The sequence below is a fragment of the Syngnathoides biaculeatus genome, chromosome 5 (assembly GCF_019802595.1).
Source record: "Syngnathoides biaculeatus isolate LvHL_M chromosome 5, ASM1980259v1, whole genome shotgun sequence".
NCBI classification, from domain to species: Eukaryota; Metazoa; Chordata; class Actinopteri; order Syngnathiformes; family Syngnathidae; genus Syngnathoides; species Syngnathoides biaculeatus.
The window spans coordinates 10,260,821-10,281,514 of NC_084644.1; the positions used below are offsets into that span (position 1 = coordinate 10,260,821).

Below are 20,694 nucleotides of genomic sequence, written 5' to 3' on the forward strand. Positions count from 1 at the left end.
TATTTAAAAGGGAACACGCCCTCATTCATTTTTTCACTGGGCCTTTTCCTTCCTGTCACTGGACGCATTTAGCCAGCGAGAAATAAGAAAGACGAGGCTGGCTGCCATTGTTTATTGGCGGAGAGGAGGAAGAGTTGAGGGGGAGGGAATGGTGGTCTTTAGCGTGTGCAGGAAGTCAAAGGGGCGAGGTCACACATTGTTTATGCTTTTTGGGGGACTTTCGATCCTTTATTTCAGGGGTGTCAAACTCATTTTCCTTGCGGGCCACATTGGAGTTCTGGTTTCCCTCAGAGGGCCGTTACGACTGAAACAAAAATATTGAATCGTCTCATCATATTTACATCTTTAATTTATGAACAAGCAAAAATGCTTGTAATATCTCAACATTATCATTTATGATACATGACCATTTGAAATTTTTATACAGATTTTTTTACAAGAACGATGGACATTGACGCTGTAGATTTAGCTTCGCGGGCCACATAAAATCATGTGGCGGGTCGGATCTGGTCCCCGGGCCTTGAGTTTGACACCTGTGCCTTATTTAATGCCTCACTGGTGCTTGAAAAAAAGATATACAGTATATAATAAATGTATTCATTTATAAAAGCTAAGCATAACCGTTTGCAAAATTTAGCTTCTATTTTTCAAAGTGGCCCCAAACTATTCCATTTACAAACCGCACTTAGATTGTATTTAACAGACAAGATGCCCCTTAAATGATTTTTAAAGATACATTTTCATTTCATTTTTACACAAATCTTTACTTAATGTATGAAAAACTATTTTCATATTTTGCATTAATTTCTTTTTAAATTACATTTTTAGAAATTTCATTTATATAGAAAATAAAAATGCATATTTAAGATGTTACGGTCAATTCATATTCATATTAAATCACATTCCCTTGAGGGACTAAAATTTGCATGCATAATATGCAATTGATTAATATTATATAAATGCATTAGACATAATTTACTCTAGCAGTTAACACAAATTAATTCCAGTTTTACAGGCTCATTTGTGAAAAAAAAAAAGTAATACCCATTGAATGAATGAGTCAATTGCCCGAAATTAAATATTGACGCATTTTCCTGCTCACAAAACTGGACAATTGGTTGCTGTTTATTGATTACATTTTCATTAACTTTAACATGTGAGCGGAGATAGCCATAAAAAAAAAAATATTGAACTGGAACACTTCTTGGGCATTTATTGGATCATCAAAAAGGCATTAAAACACAAAAAGAGAAACTCAACAGCAATTTTATTTATTAGATTTAAATGTACCTAAGATTAAACATTCCAATCAATCAATCAATCAGTTTATTGGTCAAAAAACAAATATTTCCAATCAGCACGACTTTTTGGTTACATGACAATCTATCAGTCACGAGCATGATGTGCTCATATTGATCTCTTCCAGGAATTGAAACGTGATCATTTCAATTGGATCAATAACAGCTGATCAGCGGTTCCACTTGAAGGACGGAGATTAGCGCGAAGCAAATGGGCGATTCGGAAAACATCCAGCAAAAAAACTTACAAATCGCATAAAGTTGGCACGTTGGTTGGTGGCAAGGCAAGATGAGGGTGCTGATGTTTTTGCCAAAAAGGCGCTAGAGCCACTTATTAAATTGTATATTAAGAATAGCAACGTGTGATGCTAACAAGATGCTAATGCTAACGACACAAAGGAGGCAAAAGTGTGGTTTTAGCCTGTGAAAGAAACACAATTGCAATTTAAAAAAAACGGATCATTATCATGTTAGCCTTTTTTTAGCATGTAACATCCACTTTTAGCATAACCATGTGCTTCACTTTATGAATATAGGTTTTTTAATTTTCCATAATTTGAAAGAATTTCAATGTGTCATAATAATATGTTTGTGGTATGCGTTCCGAGAAATGACCAACGATAACAAACAACCTTTTTTTCGCCCTGCACCAGAGAAACTTGTTTTGGGGTTATATTATGCAAATGAGCCCTTATGGGGACTTCACACTACACTTAAATTCAAAATGTCTCAAGGACACATTTTCAGAAATGTTAAGATTATGAAATATGACTGTTTTCAAACTTGATGGATGTGAAGACACTGTAGACAAAGAACTGTCATGTTTTCAAAGACGAAAATTGTAACGTTTACAAAAACAAAAAACATCACCCGCGTTCTTGCAGACTGGACTATTCGTCCCCGGAAGACCAGGCTTCCCCTTCACCTTCCGACTCCTCGGAATGGACGGACACCCCCGTCGCGGATTTGCGTGGGGAACTCCTGTCGACCGCCTTCCCCCATTCCAGGTCGCTGCCGAACTCCACGTCGTGAATTGCGGACGTCACCGTGGTGATGTCGTCTGATTCGTAAGGAGCGGCCACTGCCGCGGCCCAGATGTCCCGCTTGTCTTTGCCTTTGGTTTTGTGGAATTCCGACGACGATGCGATGATGACGGTTTCCTCCACGGAGATTTCAACGGGGTCCTCGTCAAATGTGGCGCAACTCTCGCCGTCACCTCCTTCCTCATGAACATGACTCGCAACACCGTCTCCCTGATCTTTTGGATGTCTGATCTCAATGTCCTGACTAGTCTTCCCCAGGAGATTCCATTCATCTGCCGTATCGGCAGCAACAAAAGCGTATTGTTGGAGGAGACTTTCTTGGTTTTGAGATTCAGGGTGTAGCTTCTCCAGATGCTCTTCGTCTTTGTCTTCTTCTTCCACGTCGGGCCCACTGAGAAACTCACTAAATGTTTCATCAGCGTGCGTCACCATTGAAACATTGAGCTCAAACTTATCCTCAGTTTTCTCTGGAGCTTCTGAAGGCTCTTGAACCTCCTCATCCTCTGCATCTTTCTTCTCCGGCTGGACGATATCCCTGAGGCCTAGATTGTCTTCTATCTGGAGATCAGGACTTATGCTGACTGGTAAAGTCACCTTGATGGCATGTTCTCGGTTGAACAGTCCATCCTGGGTATCCTTCACAGAGTCATCTGGCGAGTCCAGTTTAGGCTGGACGCAATCCCCGAGGTCCAGATTGTCCTCTGCTTGGACATTATGCTCCATACAGAATGGCAAGTTCACATTGTTGGGCACTTCCTCTTCCTTGGTCATTATTTTATCTTGGACTTTCTCCTCTTCATCTGGAGAGTCCAACTGAGGCTGCACCAAGTGCAGATTGTGTTCCACATCAACGCCAAATTCCCTGCAGGACAGCAAGTACGCTTTATCTCCTTCTCTTTGTTTCATCATTTCACCCTCAAACTCAAAGTCATCTGAAGACTCCAGTTGAGGTGGTATAAAATCACTGAGGTCAAGATTGTCATCTCCTTGAACTTCAGGGTCCGTGCACGGCGTCTTCATTTTGTCAGGCTCTTCTTGTTCCCTGGGCAACATTACACCTTCAACCTCTTTTTCTTCCATCTCTTCCCCTGAGTCGTGATCCAGAGAGTCCAATTTTGGTCGGACATCAGATTCTCTGGAAGACAGCATGTACACTTTCTCTGTCTCTTCTGTGACACCTTCCAAATCTTCAGCTGGCGAGTCCAACTGATCTTTGACAAAATCCCCAAATTCCAGGTTTTCTTCTCCCTGGAAATTAGGATCCATGTGTGACGGTAAAATCACTTCATCGGCCTCTTCTTGTTTTGTTATGATCTTTCCATCTTGGACATCCTGCTCTTCCATTTCCTCCTTCTCCTCATCCTCTGGGGTGTCCAGTTGAGGCACAAGAGTATCCCCAAGGTCCAGATTGTCTTCTCCAGGGAGATCAGGATCCACACAGAATGGCAATTTCCCCTTGTAGGCCTCTTCTTCTTCCAGAGTCATTATTTCATGCAGAACATTCTCATCATCATCATCTGCAGTGTCAAACCGAGGCAGAGCAGAAACCCTGTGGGTCAGATCACTTTCCTCTTGGATGCCCGATTCTGTGATGAGATCTTGTTTCACGGTCATTATTGCATTTTTGACCTCCTCCTCTTCCACCTTTTCTTTGGTGTCACAGGCCTGCGTGTCCGACTGAGCCTGGAAGGATTCCATAAATTCCTGGTCACGTCCCACTTGGATATCAGATTTTGTGCTGAGTTCTTCCATTTTCATCACTCGATGCTGGGCCTCATTCTCTTGCATCTTTTCCAACTCGTCATCATCCGGAATGGCCATTTGAGAAACAATGGAATCCCCAAGGTCCAGATTGTCTTCTCCATGGAGGTCAGCATCCCTGCCAGAAGCCGATTTTCCCTTACACAGGTGTGCTTCTTCTTGATCCATAATTATGATTTCATCTTTGATTTTCTCCTCATCATCGAAAGTGTCCAACTGAGGTGAAGCCAAATCCCCTAAGTCCAGGTCACATTCCGCTTGGAAGACAGATTCTGTGATGACTTCTTGTTCCATGGTCAACATTCCCGCTTGGATCTCCTTCTCTTCCACCTTTTCTTTGGGATCATGAGCCTGAGAGTCCAACTGAAGCTGTATGGTATCCTTAAAATTAAGGTCCGCTTCTTCCGGCGTCTCTTCCACATCTTTATGTGGAGAATCCAACCGAGGCTGGCTGGAACTCATTCGGTCCTGGTCATGTTCCACTTGGACATCAGATTCCATAATGACTTCTTTAGTCTTCATCTCTCTATCTTGGACATCCTCCTCCTGCACCTCCTGCCACTTTTGAGGCTCGCTGGTGTCCTTGAGGACCAGGTTGTGTGTAACTTGGACTTTGGATGGCAGAGCAGCTTCGTGTTCCGTGGTCGTGATTCCATAATCCTCCTCCTGATCCTCAGGAAGCACTTCATAACTCTCATTGGCCAGCGCTTTAGCAAAGTGAGATGCATATCTGTCCGTGGATAGATTCTCCAATTCCTGCTCCACAAGTCGGTCAGTGTCAAGCTCCACATCATCTAAATCTGCAGGTTCTTCTTCATCCAAATTGTCATCACTGACTTCTGAAGTTGCTTTTTGCAGTTCAGAAGCTTCCAAGTCGGTGTTAGAACGTTTTAAGTCATATTCTACCTCCTCTTCTTCAACTTTCTCACAAAGATCCTCCATGGTTCCAAAATTTTTGTTCTTGCTCTCACTCCAGGCAGTTCCACCCATCTCTCCAATCTTCCAGTCTTGCTCACCATCACTTGACTCCCCCTCATGCACACGGGACACTTGTGTGTTGGCGTCCATCTCATCGCTGGTGTACCTGATGAGCGGACGAGTGTCAGCCAGTGTATTCTCCTGAGCATAGCTGTCGCTCTCCAGCTCTGTCCTCCATGACAGAGAGGTGTTTTGGGAGTCCTCATCCTCATCATTGTCATCTGGATGTGGCGAGCTTTCTTCATGTTGAGGCCAAATCTCATCTTCTTGCTTCTTCATTTCGTCTTGGCTTGGTTCAGACCTTCTTGTTAAGATGTCCTCCTCTGGTTCTGCATACTGTCTTTCCGTTTCTGGTTTGGGTTCACTTGACTCAACATGGACCTTCTTTTCAATCACACTGTCCCATGTGTCCATCTCTTCTCCATCTGGGTACAACACATCCACTCCTTCCATCAAAGTCATTCGCGAGGGGGAGTGGCTTATTTCTTGACTGATCTCAGTAGTGTCCACTGGGTTGAAGTCACACTGGGTTTGATGACCGGGTTCCGGCATGACTTGGAGGAATGCTTCTGTTCCAGGACTTGACATTTCTTCCTGCACATCTTCCTCCATCGATAGCGCAACTGGAACACTCGTTGAGGAACTACAGGTCTCTTCTGTCATTTCTAGAATTTCGGTTTTCGGTTCCTGGGTTCCTGATTGATTTTGAGTGATATCCCGAGTGAGTGGCAGAGCTCCCGACTGGAGTTGAAAGCTGGCAGCTGCTTTTTCTTCCGGCATATCTTCCTCCATTGGTGCCTGAACTGGAACACTTGTTGAGAAACTGAAGGTGTCTTCTGTCGTTCCCAGAATTTCGGTTTTCTGTTCCTGGGTTCCTGATTGGTTCTGAGTGATATCCTGAGTGAGTGGCAGAGCTCCTGACTGGAGTTGGAAGCTGGTGGCTGCTTTTTCTTCCTGCATATCTTCCTCCATTGGTGCCTGAACTGGAACACCTGTTGAGAAACTGATGGTCTCTTCTGTCGTTCCCAGAATTTCATTTTCCGGTTCCTGGGTTCCTGATTGATTCTGAGTGATATCCTGAGTGAGTAGCGGAGCTCCCAACTGGAGTTGGAAGCTGGGATCTGCTTTTTCTTTCTGTATATCTTCATTTATTGGTGCCTGAACTGGAACACTTGTTGAGAAATTGAAGGTCTCTTCTGTCGTTCCCATAATTTCATTTTCCGGTTCCTGGGTTCCTGATTGATTCTGAGTGATATCCTGAGTGAGTGGCATAGCTCCTGACTGGAGTTGAAAGCTGGCAGCTACTTTTTCGTCCTGAAAATCTTCCTCCATCAATGTTTCACCTGAAACACTTGTCGAGGAACTGAAGGGCTCTTCTGTCGTTCCCAGAATTTCGGTTTTCTGTTCCTGGCTTCCTGATTGGTTCTGAGTGATATCCTGAGTGAGTAACGGAGCTCCCGACTGGAGTTGGAAGCTGGGATCTGCTTTTTCTTCCTGTATATCTTCCTTCATTGGTGCCTGAACTGGAACACCTGTTGAGAAACTGATGGTCTCTTCTGTCGTTCCCAGAATTTCATTTTCCGGTTCCTGGGTTCCTGATTGATTCTGAGTGATATCCTGAGTGAGTAGCGGAGCTCCCAACTGAAGTTGGAAGCTGGGATCTGCTTTTTCTTCCTGTATATCTTTCTTCATTGGTGCTTGAACTGGAACACTTGTTGAGAAACTGAAGGTCTCTTCTGTCGTTCCCATAATTTCATTTTCCGGTTCCTCGGTTCCTGATTGATTCTGAGTGATATCCTGAGTGAGGGGCAGAGCTTCCGACTGGAGTTGAAAGCGGGCAGCTACTTTTTCCGACTGCAAATCTTCCTCCATTGATGTCTCAACTGGAAGACTTGTCGAGGAACTGAAGGTGTCTTCTGTCATTCCCACAATTTCGGTTTTCAGTTCCTGAGTTCCTGATTGATTCTGAGTGATATCCTGAGTTAGTAACGGAGCTCCCGACTGAAGTTGGAAGCTGCCAGCTGCTTTTTCTTCCTGTATATCTTCATTTATTGGTGCCTGAACTGGAACACCTGTTGAGAAACTGAAGGTCTCTTCTGTCGTTCCCATAATTTCATTTTCCGGTTCCTGGGTTCCTGATTGATTCTGAGTGATATCCTGAGTGAGTGGTAGAGCTCCAAACTGAACTTGAAAGCCGGCAGCTGCTTTTTCCTCACTACTCCTCCCATGTTCCTCCTCTTTCCCACCATTTCTACATTCAGCAGGGTACACCTCATGTTCCTCCCTACCCGGAGACGATAGAGGCTCTGCGTGAGTCACTTTTTCATCCACCTCCTGCGCTCTGAAAACTTCCACAGCTCCATCATGCAGTATTTTGGGATACGGACTTTCTTGTTTGACCCCTCGCATTGTTCTATCCTCATCCTTCTGAACCTGTCTGGCGGTTATGGGCTTGCTCCTCAAGGGCGTTATTGAAGTACTAGGTGGTCTCCAGACTGATGTGAGAGTCTTAGGGTGAACAGGTACTTGGTAATTCCCTCGTAAAAGCTTCACAAGCGGATCTGTGGGGGGGAAAATTTTTATCAATATAGGCCTGCTAAAAATATGACCGTCTTACAAGTAAGATGTATTTGTCTCATATTTTTTGACTGTGCTCCACTGAGGGGAGCCATTGTTAAAAGCCACCTCCTCCGCAAAGGCCGCACGCTAATGGAGTCTATTGATCGCCGTTTCCTTTCTTACAGGAAAGCCAAGAAGCCATGTGCCGCTGTGTGCTTTGGGGATGTCCTCTGTTGCTTCTTGGATTACAGCCAGCCCCCACCCATCACCAATTTGAATAAAATCATTAGAAAATGGTGAGACTCAAAGTGCAGGCTCATAACATTAGTGACTCTTTTCCTTTTGGGGCCTCAAGACGAGTGATTTCATCATCAAAGTAGGCTTTTTATAGAGCAATTTAATTTATCAACCGTAGGAAATAATGAAGTCAAAATGGAGGCCGGAGTATAACACAACCCTGTGGCTTGATCCAGTCAATCAGTGACAAGGAAAAGGTTATCTAAATAAATACATAAATAGTAACTTTGGAGGGTATCATTTTTTTATCATTTAATTTATTTTATGTATTTATTTTTAAATTTATTTAATTTATAATTTTCAATTATACTTCACCAACTCGGTGTCTTTATAACCTCATATTAAGCCGTCTATCCTTGTCCTTTCCCTCATGAAAATGACAGTGGTGTTCTCTGCTTCAAGTTGTCATGGAAACAGACTAGCAATTGTCACTGATAGATGCATATTTTTTCATTCACTCATTTATCTTCCATTCCACTTATCCTCAATAAGGTCGAGGGAGAACATGCAAACCCCACACAGGCGAGGCCCCCCGGTCTTCAGAACTGTGAGGCGGATAAGCTAACCGGTCAGCCTGCCTATTTTTCATTAAAAAGAAATTCTGCCCGGGAGCAAGAGACAAGGAAAAATTATTTGTATTTACTGCGCACGCTGGCTGGTTAAAATGTCATTTTGATGGAAAGTGAACGAATGTCCATGAACAACACGATGAACCGAGAGTTCATTCGTCTTGTAACACAATGTTACCTTTATGAAAATACGAAAGATGGAGTGGGGGCAAACATCCTCGTATGAGTACCTTTATGTGAAATGTTTCCGGACTGTTTCAGTAGAGTGACGTCATCCCGTCGCAGGCTCTCACCATCCAGCAGAGCTCTGACGAGACGACAAAGAAGAGGGCGCTCAGCTCGGACACAAGCAGCGAAACGCGAGAGTGCACATTCGTTGTTGTTATGGTAATGAAGGAATGGTCGCCGCTATTGATGGGAGGGACAATGACTGGCGACATTATTAGCAGGCTAAGCTTCACTAATTCAGGTTGGTCATCCTCTATTGCAGGGATTCCCAAACTGCAGTGCGCGCAGGCCTTCTGAGGACCTGCACAAGTTTAACAGTGGTATAATAAATATTTACTCTGTCAGGATGTTCAAAGAGCTACAGCCAAAAAAGTCTGATGATTGATTGAGTCATAGTTTACTGGTGTAATACTAGATGGATTGATAGTAAATAGTGTTCATGTCATGCGTTCCCTCCTTGCTGATATTCTAGAATCCCACAGCTCATTAATGTGTGAGCGGTGTAAGGTCAATACATCCAGAAGGGCCTGAGGGTGGAGGGACAGGGGGGGAGGTTGAGGTGCGAGGGGGACCACATTAGTGCTCCACAATGGACTCAGGTCAGCAATTCCAGGAGGACAAGTCAGGCTGTTGCTGGTTCAAGGACATGACTTTTGAAGCCCAAACAGCTGCAACCTAGAATGTTGTTTTTGCTGGAGATGATCCAGTTTGGGTTGAAGTGACTCGATCACACTTGATCACACGGTTATGATTCAAATGTCATTTCTATTGCAGGGGACAAGACAAACATCCTCTGGCAACAAAGAACACGACCAATCCCCTCTGCTGAAAGCGATCTAGCTGATTTATTGTATTGTTGACGAGAAACGCCAAACCTGGTTGACACAGTTATGCACAGAATTTCTCAGTGCAGCCAAGGTGTTGAGGGGTTCAGTATTACATCTCTGCTTTTTCCAGATGATGTCGTTCTGTTGGTAGATCAAGACCCAATCAAATTCACGCAATCTCAAATTCACCAAAATCGTGTTAGACTAGTGGTCTAGTCTGCCTTAGAGGTGGTTCTTTGAATTTGACACCGACTTTCCCCTCCCTGCGCTTGCATGAAAATCAGAATCTGGCAGCAGATGTGGTGTCTAGGAAACTAGAGGCCTCTGTCTTTGGGCTGGCAATGGACGGTCTCATGGTTCCCATGGAAGAGTTGGACCAAGTGACTTCGGAGAAGTAAGTCAGAGCTTCTTTGCTTTGGGTGCTGATTCAGCCCCGGGTAAGTCCAAGACGATTCGTGAATGCGTGAACTGTGCCAAATTCCTTATATGGTGTGATTAAAGTTAAAACTTAGTGTGCCTATTTTTTTTTTTTTAGCAGTATCACATAACGTAATATGTGCTTGGGCTTACGGCCATGCTACCCTGAGAACTCCCGATCTCGTCACATCTCGAAAGCTAAGCGGGTTTGGCCCTGGTTAGTACTAGGATAGGAGGCCACTTAGGAATACCAGGTGCTGTAAGCTTCTCTCCCCGGCTAAATGCAGAGGGGTTGCGTCAGGAAGCGCGTCCGGCGTAAAAATAACTGTGCCAAACTAATATGCTTTCATCTAAGACGACACGCTGGGGGGACCCCTAATGGGACAAGCCGAAAAGAAAAGAAGAAGCCTTGAATGATTTAGGGCAGTGTGCCTCAGAAATAGAGTTTAAAAAATTATTTTCCCCAACAAATCGGATGTTGATTATGAGTTTTTGTGTTTGTTTTTTTTTTTTTTTTTGCTACCTGTAGGTGACCACCTCCAGGCCCAGAGACATCTTCTGCTTGAGCAGGGCTTGGTTCTCCTTCACCAGAAGGTCCAACTCCTGGCCCAGATGCTGCTTCTCCTTCTCTAGCCCCTCCCAGTGATCCTGTACACAACAAAATGACGAGGTTAGATGGGAGGCAGGCGGGGGGGGAATGTACTTTTTATTTGGTTACGTTATTCCTGCCGGCCACTTGTCAGACACGCAGGAGTCATGCAGGACAAAGCGGGATTGTTCGCCGGGCTCCTTGAGAGGCCAGAAAGGAAACATCGTCGAGGAAGACGGCAGCTGGGAATGACTCACGAATTCTCACAATAGGACGCTCTGGCCACTTCTCATAGACAGAAAGTGTAAACTTAGCAGCTGATGCTATCTTTGCGGGCGCCAGTGACGGGCACTGCATTTGTTGCAGTGGGGACTGACCTGACTTAATCCACCTCCTAATCCCAACGCTGTCATGTTGTGGTGATAGAAACTGTTACTAATATACAAAAATGCAATAAGACTACAGTATAACTGCTACATGTTACCTTGAGTAGTTCGCGGTTAGCATTATTTATTTAATAACATGACAGAACAGTTTAAATTAAATATAAAGTGAATAAAGCAGATCATGCCCTGCGATTGGCTGGCAACCAGTTCAGGGTCTACCCCGCCTCCTGCCCGTTGAAACTTGGGATAGGCTCCAGCACTCCCTTAGACCCCCGTGAGGATAAGCAGCAAAGAAAATGGATGGATGGATAAAGCAGATCACTACAGATTAAATTACAGTCAAAATTGGTTGGTAATGTAACCAATCAGAGGGGAAAAATGCTGCTGTTATTGTGTGACAGCTTGCTCGTCCTGCGACGATGAATTTGAAATCTGCGTGGATTAAAAAAGAACATTGGAGTATACATCACAGGTGACGGAACATCGGTCATCAGTACCAGTTTTGAAGGCCCGTGAAAAATAGATTGACGTGGAACACAAAGTCAGTAATCTTGCTGCCCCTGCAGCGGTTTTTGTATTTGTTTTACTGCCTGTACCTTTAAATAACCGTCAAGTTCAGTTCTTTCCAAATGCCCTCGTTTGATTGACGCTAATGTTACAGCATTCTGATTATTATGCTTGCGTTACCTGAAGTGTGTTTATCTGCTGCCTGTGTTCTTCCCTCTGGTGCAGCGCCGTTTCCTCCAGATGTTTCTTAACATCCCCTTCAGAGATCCTCTCTCTCTCCAGGGCCCGCAACTGGGACTGGTACTTATTCTTGTGGCGCTCCATCTCGCACAAACGGTCTCCGGTCTCCTTCAGGCACTCCTCCAACTGGTCTAGCTGTGCCTGGTAGGTTTCCGCTCTCTCCTGGCATGCCGTGGAGGCCCACTGGCAGAACTCCTCCTCCAGGTGGGACAGGTCCGGTGTCGGGGTAAAGCACGGTTGTGCCGAATGGCTCAGCGTGGCTTCCAAGTGGGCCACGTCTTCCTCGTGGCTCCGAACCAGGTGCTCCAGCTCCTGCTCCAGCTGTTTGACTTTCTCCTTGAGCCACCTGTGAGCCCCGTGCTCCTCCCCCAGCTCCTTCCTGCTCACCTCTATCTTCGCCCTGACCTCCGCTTGCTCGCGGGCCTCCTTCAGCCGGTGATGTTCTACCATCTGCAGCTCGTCGCTCAGCCTGCAGACCTCCATCTGGGCGTAGACCCGCGCCCTCCAGACATCTTCGAGCTGCGCTCTGGCCCATTGGAGATCTTCCTTCAAGCTCTTCTCCCTCACCGAGGCGCCGCGGTGGCCGTGCCGCAGAGTTTGAATCTCTTGGGCTAAAAGCGTGTTCTCTTCCTCCAGGAGCTTGACCCGGGACAGGTAGCTCTGCAGGCGGCAGTTGAGGTCCAGCATCTGGCGCTTCTCTTGGGCCACGTGGCGGGAGTGTGCGGGGATGTGCAGATCCATCGAAGGAGGGATGGAAGCGGAAGAAGCGCTGGAAGCTCGGAAAGGACTTGACAAGTGAGGCTGCCGTGAGACGAGGGCAGCTAATGAAGTGGGGTGGGAGCGTGTCTGTGTGTGTGTGTGTGTGTGTGGAGGGAGGAGACAAGAGGATGAGAAGGAGGAGTGGACAAGAGGGGCTTTGGTCAGTGGGGCGTGGGATGGTGGTGGTGGTGGTGGTGTTGGGGTGGGGGGGTCATCTGTCATGTTAACCCCTTCACTGCCATCAGCCAGGACAGTTTTTTTTTTAATTCTCTTGTGCCAGCTACACATCAACTCCATACACTTAATCTTTTTGGACTGTCTTCTTATTTGAACTAAAACTTTTTATCCCTGTCCTGTCTTGTTCTGTTCCACATCGTCCTCTTTGCTATTTCCTGACAGGGTGTAGTGGTGCCTGGCTATCTGCTCCTGTCTTGTCTTGTCCTATGTGTCCCACTCTGTGGTATTTTCTACTTCTCTGTCTCACATCTACTGTCCTGTCTTGTCCTGTTCCACAGCGTTCTCTATGCTACCTCCTCACAGGGTGTAATGGTGCCTGGCTAACTGTTCCTGTCTTGTCTTGTCCTGTCTGTCCCACCCTCTGCTATTTTCTACTTCTCTGTCTCACTCCGACTGTCCTGTCTTGTACTGACCTGTCCAATTCTGTCCTCATCATCGTGTTCCTTCATCAGTGTAGCAGAACCAAACTCAGTGCTCCTGTCTTGTCTTGTCCTGTCCCATTTTTTACTCATTCCATCACTCAATGCCTGACTCACAGTTACGATCCTGTGCTATCTTGATATTTGACACTCATTCCTCACGTTACAGGGCATCGCATTACATAGTACAGCTCTCTTGTCTTGTCCTGTCCTTACTCATCGTGTCCTATTTGCTGCTCAGTGTAGCACTTTATGATTCACTGGTACTGTGTTGTCCTCTTATGTCCTGTTCCGTTTCCAACTGGTCTTTTTTTTTTTTGTCGTTACAAGGTGTACCACCATTACTGCCTTGTCCTGTCCAGTCCTGTCCCACGATATCCTATTTGTGTCCATCACGGCTATTCTTTACATGGTGTAGCACTGGATGGCCCTCTGCTGTTGGTGCACTTCCTTTGCCAGCCTGTCCAATACTGCCCCGTCCTTCCCGTTTTCCACCTGTCCAATTTTCTATTCCTTGCATCCCTTCCTCCCAGGATGTACTGCTCCTGTTCTATCCTCTCTTGTTTCCACTATTTGCACGCTCATCTCTCATGTACCCAAATAAGGGAACACAAAAACAAAAGGATCAGTGAACAATTGCATTTAATATTGCATACCTCTGCAAACAACTACCTCTGCTGTCACATTTAGTAAGTGCAGTATCCAGACAGGAGAAGTCAAACTTGGGTCATATTTATTTGATACTGTATGTTATATGTTATAAGTTAAACAGCACTGCAAATACTGACAGTGAGAATGTGGAAGACCTGACATTACTTAATTACAAACTCCCCAAAATATGCACAAAACATGCATTGGACAAACGTTTTGGGACAACTTGCTTGCATCAGTTGCATATCTTTCCTCCCCACAACTTGCCTGCCTTGCACACACCCACTTGCTTCTTACAAAACGTTCTTTTCCTCAAATGCCTGCTTCACATACACCCACTTACAAAAAAATGTCAAAATGTAGAGAGGCTTTCTTTTTATTTTAGTTCTTGGAAGAAAGAGGAGAAAATGTTGTCGAGCAGATCTGTACAATATAGTAGACAAAAGTCTTCTGATGGCACTCCTGCCAAACAAATTGCTTCCAGTTACTTGCAACAGGGCGTACAGAGCCATGCTAGGCAGTGAGCCACGTGCTGCTTCATCAAGCGTAAAGATGACAGCAATACAGTGAAGAAAACAAGTATTTGAACACCCCGCTATGTTGTAAGTTTTCCCACTTGGAAATCATGGAGGGGTCTGAAATTTTCATCGTAGGTGCATGTCCACTCGGAGAGAGATACAATGTATGATTTTTTTTTAACAATTTATTTGTGTGATACAGCTGCAAATAAGTATTTGAACACCTGTCTATCAGCTAGAACTCTGACCCTCAAAGACCTGTTAGTCCGCCTTTAAAAGTGCACTTCCACTCCATGTATTATCCTGAATCAGATGCACCTGTGTGAGGTCGTTAGCTACATAAAAACACTTGTCCACCCCATCCAACTCAAACTTGTAACATGACCAAGACCAAACAGCTGACCAAGGGACACCAGAAACCAAATTGTATAACTCCACCCGGCTGGAAAGGGTTACGAAGAAATTGCCAAGAGGTTTGGTGAAAAAAGGTCCACTGTTGGAGCAATCATTAGAAAATGGAAGAAGCTAAACATGACGGGCAATCTGAACTTGCGGAAACTCCATGTTTCTTTGCAACAGCCCAGAAACCTGCCTGATCTCGAGAAGATCTGTGTGGAGGAGTGGGCCAAAATCCCTCCTGCAGTTTGTGCAAACCTGGTGAACAACTACAGGAAACGTTTGGCCTGTGTAATTACAAACAAAGTCTACTGTACCAACTACTAACATTGGTTTTCTCAGGTGTTCAAATACTTATTTACAGCTGTATCACACAATTAAATCGTTAACAAAAATCTTACATTGGGATTTCTGGATTTTTCTTTTTAGATGATCTCTCTCACAGTGGACATGCACCTACGATGAAAATTTCAGATCCCTCCATGATTTCTTAGTGGAAGAACTTGCAATACAGCAGGGTGTTCAACTACTTATTTTCTTCACTGTATTTGCCGGCATTCCGTTCAGCACTCAATATTACCGCGCGCTCACTTCTTCGCTAATTTTATTTTCATATGTGAAGCGAGCTGGAAAGAAGAAGTCAATCTGGGAGACATGACTCCAAAAAAAAAAAAAAAAAAAGGCAATCAACTTCTCCTTATTTTTTGTTCTTCTTTGTTGTTGTTTTTTTTTTTTTTTAATTCACATTTGCTGCAGCCATGGCGCAGGAGCCGGACGTCAACTACGCCTCGGTGGTCTTCAAAAGAGACAAGTCGGGACCATCCAGAGGTATCGAAGACTCGACTCTTTTTTGCAGTCACTGTTGAAAAGTTAGCTTCGTACTGCTTTAAAGTTGATTTATTTAAATGAAGGAGTGACTGTTGTTTTAGTTGTTATTTTATGGGATGTTTCTACTTGTTATTACACATTTGCTAATTAGGAAGAAAAGAAAGGAAAAAAAATCATCCATCCACGTCACCGCTTTCAACGTTAGTTGGGTTCAGCGGGCCTTCGACCGCTTCTGCACCAAGAACGAAGACGGTACGTCGTCGTCAAGCAATGCTGTGGGTCACAGTTTGGAAAAAAATTAAAAAAAAAAACAAGAATAGAAATATTTGAAAAGTAATAGGAATACACATGATAATAAACTCAGGCCTTATTTCCTGTTGAGAAAGATTTTTTAATTACGATTTTAAATATGTGATAAAATATTAGATTAACTGACTGTCACTTGTGATAAAAATCCGAATGTTTCAAATTAATTTCAAAATATTGAATAAGGTTATTTAAATTATCCAGTTATCGAGAATATTTTTACATTGTATTTTTTTCTTTTGGGAAATGATATATATTTTTAAATTATATCATCATAAATTTATTTTTTTAACCATACTCTTGGTTTGTATGTCAGGATGTATTGTAGGAAAAATCTAATTCATATTTCTTATTGCATTTATTCAGCTATATTTTGGAATAGAGTAATGCATAGTTACATTTGATCATCACTAATCATTGTAAAAAACATTGTCCTGCTTGTATTCATGAAGTATTTTTGAAATTAGAAATGATTTTATTTGAATTTAAATCTGTTTTAAGTCTTGATTTTAAAACAACTTTTGCCGGCATTTTGATTTTCCAATTTAATTTTTATATATTTCAAAATACTAAGATTACTTTTAAGTCTTTTTATTTATTTTATTATTTTTATTTTAATTCATATTCATGTTTTGGTTACAGTATTTTAATGCTTCAATTACAGTACTTTACAGTATTTATTTATGACAAATTTGTTTATAAATACATTTGTATTTTATTGAGGAAAAATGTATTTATTTTTACAAATATTTTCAAAATGCTGTCTGGTCGACATCAAGAAAAAAATGTCAATAAATAGAATTAAAGTTATTTTTCCTTCTCTTTAAAACAAATATGAAAAATAAATGGGTCTTGAACTGCTTTTTTTGGGATGATCACATGTACACCGACTGTTGAACTTTAAAAGGTCCCGATGGCATCAAAAGCGTGTGTTGGTGATTTCAGAATTGCGCCGGCTGTGCAATCCCTGCGAAGAAGGTTGGTTGCGGTTTGAGTCCCACTGCTACCTCATCAACGATGCGGAAAGCGTCAACCGGAAAACTTGGGAGGACGCACGTCGAGATTGCAGCGAAAACAATTCCCAACTCCTGGTTGTGGAAAATGCCGGAGAAATGGTACAGAAATCGTGTCATTTGTGTTTCTTTACGTTCAACTGATTGAATGTTTGATTGGCTGAAGTTTTATTTTGAACAGGCGATACCAACCCCACACCACCACCCCAAAAAACCTAATGAATAAATAATTTGAATCTAAATGGGATCCACTGATGCAACATCAGTTACCAGAAGTAGAATGAAAACGAAAAAAAAACAAATTATATTTCAAGTCTACCATGACTAACTTAGCCAGCAAGAAATGCAAACCAAAACGCAAACAGTACAGACTAAAATACGGCAGTGCCTTGTCATACAATCTTCATTCCTTGCGTAAACGCAAAGCCTTCGTATCTCAAATTAGTTTTCACCATTGGAATTAATGGAAATGCTAATTATCCGTTCCAGCATCCCCTAAAAGAATACAGTAATGACATTATGACGTAGAATAAAGAAATGACGACGATGCTTTTGTGAAGTTACTTTATTTTTGTAAGGTCAGTGGCGTCATGTGCCACCCACCCCAAACCCCCCCCACCCCCCTCCCCCCCAGCGCCCTCCATCTTTGTACCATTTTGATCAAATTAGCAACTGAACACAAATGTGGTGCCCAGCATTGCTTGGAAAATCACACAAGATGGCTTTTTTTGTCTTTGTTTTGTTATTTTCCTGAAAAGTTGTCATTTTGGGCAGCACTGTGGTTCAGCTGATAAAACGGTGGCCTCACAGTTTTGAGGTCCCGGGTTGAATCCCGGCCCCGCCTGTGTGGAGTTTGCATGTTCTCCCCGTGCCTGCGTGGGTTTTTTCCCGGCACTCCGGTTTCCTCCCACATCCCAAAAAAACATGCAACATTAATCAACTCTAAATTGCCTCTAGGTGTGATTGTGAGTGCGGCTGTTTGTCTCGATGTGCCCTGCGATTGGCTGGCGACCAGTTCGGGGTGTACCCCGCCTCCTGCCCGTTGAGGGCTGGTATGGGCTCTAGAGCTCCCCTTGACCCCCGTGAGGATAAGCAGCTAAGAAAATGGATGGATGGTTGTCATTTTGACGGCGACGACACATAAAATATGAGTGAAAACTGCGTTAAATTATAGTACATTCTTACGTCCACACGGGTCACGCAGACAATTCGGTTTCCCAATTCTGTCACTGACATCACACCGAGATGAGGCGGCGTATCGATTTTGGTGGTGGAAAAGCAGCGTCGCCGTAGCAACCACATATGTCAAAACGGATTGATGTTATGCTTTCATTTTGTCAGTAATCTCATTTGCCGGATTACATCCAAAAGAATAGTTGGGACAGCTGGGCCACCCTCAGCTACTGGGTCGGCCTGTAAGCAGAAGGCGGACGATGGAAGTGGCTCAATGGCAGCGAACTGAGCCCGGACCGGGACTGGCTAAAGAACCCAGGCTCCCACACTACTTCAGACGCTTGGTATAACTACAAGTACTGATCCAATGGCAGTAAACATTAAAAAATGTGCTTCACTACAAAATTAAAAATACTTTTTTTCAGAACTCGGTAAAGCAAGGAAAAATAACACAAAATCGTGAATCGCTTTTATTCATTTTTAATAGAAGAGAAAATGGCTTTTATGCCTTCAATATTAAACCGCATCCGTCAGTCAATCAGTCGAACTTTATGAATTTATTTGTTGATGACTTTTCATTCATACACTTCAACCAATTCACTTTAGTAATGTTTTAAATTTTAATTAAAAATGTATTTTTCCACTGACACAAGAACATACTAGGGTGACCATTTCAAATATTTGTTAAAATAAATATCCACATTTACACTTCCAATTATTTAAAATATCTTTACCTAGCAGTATCTTTTTTTTTCTTTTAAAAAGATTTTGAACACATAATTTTAAACCGATTTGTAAACCGTGCTGTTGCATCGTGAGTCGAATTTACAGTTTAAAAATGTACACAAAAATATTTCTAAAAAATTTTAACTTACAGTATTCTGCCGGAGTTCTTTTCAATTTTCATCATTTTTAAAAAATAAAACAGGTAAAATGAACTTCATACATTACAGCTTTGCTGATGGACTCGACAGCATCAGTAAAAGAAATACTTCGGTAAACTAGAGTTTATTTCCCACCACCATCCGATTTATTAAAAAAAAAAAAAAAAAAGCACGCTGACTGAGGCCGACGTCCCCGTTTGTGTGACACTTCCGCTGCTCCCTCAGGTCCTGGCTACGGTGGGGTCAAGTCCCCGGAGAGAGTTGCGCCATCTCCGTGAAAAACGAAAAGCTGATGGCGGTCGGCTGCTCCGAAAGGCAGCGGTGGATCTGCAAGAAGCCGGCGTTATTGCTGTAAATGGGGGCCCCGAGCCCCCCACCCATCCTCCGGAACGCCGAACATTTTTAGGCACAAACGCAAAACTCGCCTGTTTGACATGACTTCATAAACAATAATAAACGCTGGCATTATTTCCTATTCTAACCAATACATTTGTCTGTATCGTTCACTTCCTAAAAAGAAGACAAACTGTTCCGGTTGAACTTACCTAAAAAGAAAAGATGGAAGTAGTTGGTTTTATTATTAAGTGTCAATAAATTTTAGAAATTCAGGAGTTTGTTTCATAGGTGTGCGTGTTTTTTTTTCTCTCAATTTTATTTCATTTCCAACGTCAGCTTCCGTGCCTTTCTGTGGCTCTTCCAGTCTCACAATGTCTTTTTTTTTTCTCTTTGTGAAATCAGAATACACTTTCAGAGCAACTTTTTCCTCAATCCAGGTCATTTCAAGGGTTTAAATATTTTTTTTCTTTCACGTGTACACAAAATTTTATAGAGTATCAGAAACATAGGCCTCCTCTTACATTATCAAAGCACTGATTTATATAAAAGACTAGATAGCGCATACACATCGAGCGGTATGTCGATTGGTTGAAGCCAGTTGGCCGCCATCTTGGTACTCCCAAAACGAGTGGAGGACGTCTTACAGGATGGAATGTGGTGGGGTTTTTCTGAAAGTTTGGCATGTAGAATTAAAACTGGTCGTGTGAGCTTGACACTTTTTCAGTTATGGTAACATGAAGGATTTTTAATTCGACGTGGTAAGCCCCCCTCCCCAAAAAAGGCTAATTGCAAAGGAAAGACATATAACACTGTTACTACCATGAAAACATTAAATTGTAAGTCAATCAGTTAGATATATTTTTGGAAATAAGGACTCACAGTTGGAAAATACGTGCTAAACTTGCATACATGCTTCATTTGTTGTCTCTGCAAATGTCCTATTTCAAACAGAAAATTTAAACTTGTTTCCTTGCATTTGAAAAGCAAATTCAATTTGTAGAGTTCTGTATTATGAAATTCATCCAAAAAAAATTCACAGAAAATGTGTTTTCTTGCTTATCCACTAATGAAGTTTGGGAAAATATTTACATCGCTTTTTCGCGAAAAACCGTCGGCCTATAAAGGTGAAGTGGAGAGTGAACAGTGAACAGCAACAACCGCAAACAAAACGTTGTCAAAGTGAATTAAGCCCATCAAAAAAAAAAAAAAAAACTTTACAATCAAACTTCAGAAGCGTTGAAGTAAATCTTTCTCAGTAAAACGCCACCAAACTGGCGATTGACGCAGAGGTCGGCATGTTTGTTTTAGGAGTATCAAGACGGCGGATATCTGCTTTCGGCAACTTCAGTTTTTGTGGCCAATGAGCTAGCCAGTCTTTTTTTTTTTTTTTTTTTTTTGATCGGTGTCGCAAATCAACAGGCATATACAATGCACGTCCGCCCTCTAGTGGCTGTCAGGACATAGGAGCTCTACCA

The 20,694-nt window shown here is 43.0% G+C and overlaps 2 protein-coding genes and 1 pseudogene across 3 annotated transcripts; 2 read left to right on the forward strand and 1 right to left on the reverse strand.

Annotated features, from left to right (window-relative positions):
- Positions 1-1,176: 1,176 nt before the first annotated feature.
- nes (nestin) lies at positions 1,177-12,440 on the reverse strand. Its single transcript, XM_061819455.1, has 4 exons — positions 11,640-12,440; positions 10,501-10,625; positions 8,736-8,812; positions 1,177-7,641 (listed from the first exon to the last, which is right to left on the reverse strand). The coding sequence occupies exons 1-4, from the start codon at positions 12,438-12,440 to the stop codon at positions 2,189-2,191; spliced, it is 6,456 nt and encodes a 2,151-aa protein (XP_061675439.1). The 3' UTR covers positions 1,177-2,188.
- LOC133501569 (5S ribosomal RNA) lies at positions 10,125-10,243 on the forward strand (annotated as a pseudogene).
- On the forward strand, positions 12,359-20,688 carry LOC133500588 (uncharacterized). 2 transcript variants are annotated; one of them, XM_061819457.1, is made up of 6 exons: positions 12,359-12,494; positions 15,436-15,507; positions 15,659-15,759; positions 16,759-16,928; positions 18,203-18,343; positions 19,109-20,688. In XM_061819457.1, exons 1-6 carry the CDS (start codon positions 12,427-12,429, stop codon positions 19,319-19,321), a joined length of 765 nt encoding a protein of 254 aa, XP_061675441.1. In that variant the 5' UTR covers positions 12,359-12,426; the 3' UTR covers positions 19,322-20,688. The 2 variants fall into 2 exon arrangements, with proteins under 2 accessions (XP_061675441.1, XP_061675442.1); XM_061819458.1 differs by lacking the exon at positions 18,203-18,343.
- Positions 20,689-20,694: the final 6 nt, after the last annotated feature.